General features: G+C 42.7%; 1 protein-coding gene across 4 annotated transcripts; it reads right to left on the bottom strand.

The window, feature by feature from the left end:
- LOC119324805 (probable sucrose-phosphatase 3) lies at positions 1 to 3,290 on the bottom strand. 4 transcript variants are annotated; one of them, XM_037598592.1, is made up of 9 exons: positions 3,060 to 3,290; positions 2,317 to 2,470; positions 1,919 to 2,218; positions 1,715 to 1,816; positions 1,398 to 1,592; positions 1,018 to 1,305; positions 615 to 795; positions 379 to 425; positions 1 to 277 (listed from the first exon to the last, which is right to left on the bottom strand). In XM_037598592.1, the coding sequence occupies exons 2-9, from the start codon at positions 2,374 to 2,376 to the stop codon at positions 185 to 187; spliced, it is 1,266 nt and encodes a 421-aa protein (XP_037454489.1). In that variant the 5' UTR covers positions 2,377 to 2,470; positions 3,060 to 3,290; the 3' UTR covers positions 1 to 184. The 4 variants fall into 4 exon arrangements, with proteins under 4 accessions (XP_037454489.1, XP_037454470.1, XP_037454482.1 ...); XM_037598573.1 differs by having other exon boundaries at positions 615 to 801; positions 3,060 to 3,287; XM_037598585.1 differs by having other exon boundaries at positions 615 to 801; positions 2,317 to 2,408; positions 3,060 to 3,287.
- Between the last annotated feature and the right edge of the window lie 2,036 nt (positions 3,291 to 5,326).

Here is a 5,326-nt window from a genome sequence, read left to right as displayed (position 1 = left end):
TAGAACCATTGAACATCTCTTATTGGTGCATGAGATCAACATGAAGATTGACCCTCTCTGGGAGCGTCAGAACAGTACAGTAGTTTGAATCAGCCGAGAGATCCATTTACACAGGAACCAGTACATTTGTAAATCTATCCCGACTCTGAGAGGGTCTGTGCATATATGCGAGTGGTTAAATGATCTATAAGATGAAGGTATGATCATTCCCAGCCGAGTATCCTTCAACCCAGGTCTTGTGGATGTGTGTCAGTTCCAAGCCCTCTGGAGTCTCAGGCTGCGAGTTCAGGCAGTTGGGTAGTTCAACATAAACTGTGCGCAAAAGATTCTATACAACCGCACCGTGCGCAAGAATTTAGGGGGAAAGCGGGAATTTACCTTTGTATTCAGCAGAAGAGTGGTCCGGCAGCAATATTGCACACCACCTGGGCGTGACAGAATCAATAACATCGACACACAAGTCAATGAGATAACACAAGGCGAGTAATTGTGGCGCATCCCAAGATTACGGAAAGGGCTCGGTACAATTGAAAAATTATGTCAAGCATCTTTGAACAAACTGATAACTGATGGTGTGGAATAACTTTGTTATGTGAAGAGTTCATCGAGTATACCTTCCATCTCCCAGTTGTCAAACCTCACCAACCAGTTACTTGTACCAATTGGTGATGTAACAAGTCGGTCCACCCATGCTCGGAACTTTTTGCCTTGTTTGTCACCATAGCATGAACTCAGTGCGTCAACGGATGCATGAAGTGACCTCTCCATTCCACAAGGATGAATCAGTGTGCCATTCTGGTGCTATCCAAAATAGACGATTGATCTAAAGTAAGCTCAAGAAACAACCAAAATTTGCTCCTCGGAAATCATAAATGAGATCCAGATCCCAATTCGAACGTGCAGTATTGGGATCAGTAATATTAAAATGTACAAAAGAAATTGCATATTAAAAGACAGAATGGTACGAACAAACATTGAATGGGTTAATCCAAGAGTTCGACAAGGAAATGTACTTACAGTAACGCTTTTCAAGTATTGTATAACTGATGGAGACTTCTGAACCTCACCCCTCCGCCACTTCTCGTAAAGAACATAGAACTTCACCACTACATCTGCAGGCTTGATGGTGTCTACCTTTGGATATGGGAATTCAAGATCTCTTACAGAAAAACTAGGTCCTAGTTTGAAGTGACCGATAGTTTGCATGATACCGGAAGCGCATCTCTCAGTTGCATGAAGCAACTTAGGCTTATCTTTTCCATTCTCTTCATACCACTGAAGAAGCTCCTCTTGGGCATTGCTAACCTGAATATGATTCCAAAACTCTGTAATAAGCCTATATGAATAATCATCATCACTAATGAACTACACTGAAACCAAGCAACTTATACACTGACCATGACACCATAGGCAGATGGAACACTGAATAAATCTGCATCATTGCCAGAGTCACCACACACAAGAACATTGTTCGGTGATTTTGCGCACGAACTGAACTTCTCGAGTAAATATATAAGAGCTTGCCCTTTCCCTGCGCCTCGTGGCAATACATCTAGGGCTTCTCCGCTACTATAGATTATCTTCACATCTAGCTGATCCCAAAAGGAAAGCAATGAAATCAATAAAACACCTAAGCAATACTCTGATCTTAACAAAGCCCTGTCAAAAAGAAGAACAGAGAAAAAGAAGGTCACCAAGGGTTGCCTTGTCTTACCCCAAGCTGTTCCAGTTTCTGAGGGAGTGAATTAATCACTTCCTGAGCACCCTGCCTGTCAACGGAAAAACTGACCTTATGAGGACCCTGATTCCTCTCTGGCTGCACCGCACGAAGACAAAGTAACACAAATATCTTAGTTCAGCTAGTAATAAAATTTTAAAAAACCCAGGAAAAACTAGACAGGCAACTCATTGGACATGCCTGTGGCTTTAGCTGAGGGAACGTAGCTGTCTCCTGAACAACAATATCCCTATCCCACTTGTTATTCAGAAATTCCTCCCAGCCAACATCAGGAGTCATCTCCTGGCCATATGCTATCACGGTGCCCACAGACATGATGGTGATGTCCGGTGTGAGCAAAGGCTTTCTTTCCCTCAGAGCCTTGTAACTAACCGGCGTTCTTCCAGTCGAGAACACCAGCAGAGAATCCTGGGAGTACTCAGACTCCCAGAGCGCCTCGAAACGGAGCAAGGCCGAGTTCTCCGGATCACAGTGATCAACCTGCAAGTGCACAATCCAAAAAGTCAAACATTGTTCAGACACAGCAGTCCGGGTTTGTTCTTTCTGGACAAACCAAAGGATCGAACTGAGATACCCACCATCGTCTGGTCAAGATCCGAAACGATCATAAGGCGTGCAGAGCCATCTAGCCTGTCCATTCTTCCTTGCGGCGCAGAAGCTGAAGAAGACCCTGCAGAGCAATAGTGCTGCAGAGGCTGCTGAGAAGTTTGATGCGTCTGCCTGGACACTTCTCTGAAACAACAAGCATTTCTCCTGCTTTTATACTATTCCTCGGTCATCTGCTGGTAGGGTCTTTATTTTTTGTAAAAGGAAATAATAGCTCCAGATAAAATTTTAAACTATAGCACACGAGAAACTGTCAGCAGCAGGTAGAGCAAGACAGCGACACAAGACAAGCACGACAACTATTTCTCCTGCTTTTAAACTAAATAAACTATTTCATCGGTCATCCGTCGGTAAGGTCTGTTTTATTCATATACACGAGAAATAATGGCTACAGATTACTTAAACAACTATGGCAAACAAGAAACGGGCAGCAGCAGCCTAGCAAATAAGAGCAAGACAGGGGACCCAAACATCCACGGTTTATCCACACAAGAAAACAAAGCAAGAGTGTGACTTTACTGGTAAGAACAATTTTCCAGGAGAAATCGTTGTGGATAGAGTGTCCAACCAATCATCTAGCACGGTTGATATCAATCAGATTTGGCGCAGGGAAATGTACAAGTAGAGCGCACTCGACAGAACCATGGGAGTGCGTATGGTCCGCCGGCCAAACACCTTGAATGCATGATGGTTTCGGGGAGGAGGAGGAACGTACAAGGTGGCGAGGGTGGGGCGCGGATGAGTTGTAGGGCAGGCAGGTACAGTAGCCCCTACCTCGCCTGAGCGGCGTGCGGCCGCCGGCCCGGCTCGTCGGGGGAGGAGGAGGAGGGGCCGAGGAGGATGTGAGGCGGCGGGGTGGAGAGATGCGGATGACGACGACCAAGACCGGGAGTGGAGAGCCGAGTACAAGTGGAGTGTGGAATGTGGAATGTGGAATGCAACGAAGCTTCCGTTTGAGCGCTTGTGATGACTTTTGCCGCTTTCTTCGTCGACGAAATCCGCGAGGGAACACCTTTTGACAGAAACAACAAAGGGAGTCTCAGGGCTCTCAACAACAATAGAAAAAGGTAGGAAATCCAATGATATGCTGGGTCAATTTTTTTGAAGGAAAACGGTAGGAAATCTTCACGCCGGCCGCACATATTTTACTATCAGCCAAAAGTGTGTGGTGGAAAAAACAGAAAAACGACAGAGGATACCACAAGTGACCACTGGACAATGGTGCGACTTCTCATTTTGGCTCGATGTACAGCCATGCCCAATTTTTCAGCAATCTTTTCTTAATTTGGTTCAAACATTGCGGTATATAGGTTGTTAATTGATTTACAGCTGATTTATTTGACTTTGAACCGAACTAGGTGATCCGCTGCTCATTAGCTTGTTGTAAACATCACTACGACAAGACCCTTTTGGCGTTGCACAAAAATCATTACTTTGCGTTCAGCCAGCACTAAGAAGGCTTGTCCTAGTAGAAATGGTAAAATTAAACAATTGAAACAGCTATGCACACTTTTAGTTTTCTGTTCACTCATGATAGGGCCTGACCTGGTCGACCCGATCAAACTATTTCACTTATGATTTGGCATGGTTGACCCAATCATGATAATGAAGGATGTGACCTTTTATCCATAAACTTCGAATCCCGAGAAGTTTTGAAGATGGTGCTCCTGTTACGTTACTTCTAATGGAATCCTCACTTAACTAAGTAAACGAAAACAAGTTTGAATATTGTTCAGTTTGCGAGAAAGTATAAGTTTTTTTGCAGGGTGAGACGTTATAAGTTGGTTATGAACAAATCTCGGAGATGCTTCCAGCCCGGCTCGGCTCAGATGGTTTATTAGGCCTTCTCTAATGTACTAGTCTAAGTTTATATGCTCCGTAAAAGACAGCTACTACTTGCACATGCCACATCCCACACATAATTGCAAGTGATACTTCGCATGTGCAACTGCATGAACATCAACACATGTTTAAATGTGGCGATCTAGTTGCACAATAATCATCCGCACGCAATTGCAAGCATCACAACCCACACATAATTGATGCAGGCATTTTTTTACATATGTTTTGTCCCCCTCCCCGCCACGCATACAACACATCCCAAGTGCAACGTGTATTGAAAACGGTGGACATGTTTCGAAATAGAGAAAATAACCCAAACAAAAATGATACAAAAACACATAGAAACAAATAAGAAGAAAAATGAAAATACAAACTACCGGACACAAGTTTCACCATGCCGTGAAATGAACAAAGGAAAAAAAACAGAAAAAAGAATATATATCGCACAATGAGCGGATGTCGCGTAAAAAGAAAATGATCTACATTGTGTCCTTTTTTCGCAAATGAATCTATCTTGTGTCCTTACTGGAGGAAACTGATACATCTCCAACGTATCTATAATTTTTTATTATTTTATTCTATTATAGTATCAATCTTGGATGTTTTATATACATTTATAAGTAATTATATATCATTTTTTGGGACTAACCTATTAACTTAGCGCCCAGTGCGAGTTGCTGTTTTTTTGCTTGTTTTTGGTTTTTCGAATATTAGTACCAAACGAAGTCAATAGTTATGCAATGAAGTTATATCCTACTTATGTTGCATTATTCAGTGTTAGTTATGCTCAATGCATGTTTATGACCATTTTTGTTTTTTGGTTGGTCGCTTCTCAATCTATTTGCTAGAATTCATTTGTACTAAGCGGGAATGTTGCTTGTGCATTCAATTCCTTAAACCCAAAGTTGTGTCGAATGAGTCTAGCATATCTACCTGTATGTGGTATTTCCATGTCGTTTCAAGTAAATTTGCATGTGCCAACTGTAATTTTGAAAACAATTTTCCGTTTTGTGTGCCCATACTGCTCATGAAGCGACAGGGGTGGCCAATATTTTCCATGCTAGGTGGGTTATTCTCATGATGAGTGTTTATTCACTTGTCATTGCATTAGAGAGTGACAGGTAATAGGGATGTCCAGTC

The sequence above is a fragment of the Triticum dicoccoides genome, chromosome 1B, assembly GCF_002162155.2.
Source record: "Triticum dicoccoides isolate Atlit2015 ecotype Zavitan chromosome 1B, WEW_v2.0, whole genome shotgun sequence".
Classification (NCBI taxonomy): Eukaryota; Viridiplantae; Streptophyta; class Magnoliopsida; order Poales; family Poaceae; genus Triticum; species Triticum dicoccoides.
Note: the sequence above shows the minus strand (reverse complement) of the source record. Positions and strands in the feature narration are given on the sequence as shown.

What these genes read in the sequence shown, in the direction of transcription:
- LOC119324805 (XM_037598573.1), bottom strand. Translation starts at nt 2,376, where the DNA reads ATGGACAGGCTAGATGGCTCTGCACGCCTTATGATCGTTTCGGATCTT. An exon ending in CGGATCTTGACCAGACGATG is followed by an intron (nt 2,219 to 2,316) that starts GTGGGTATCTCA and finishes GTGCACTTGCAG; the next exon opens with GTTGATCACTGTGATCCGGA. An exon ending in AGAAACTGGAACAGCTTGGG is followed by an intron (nt 1,593 to 1,714) that starts GTAAGACAAGGC and finishes TTTTGGGATCAG; the next exon opens with CTAGATGTGAAGATAATCTA.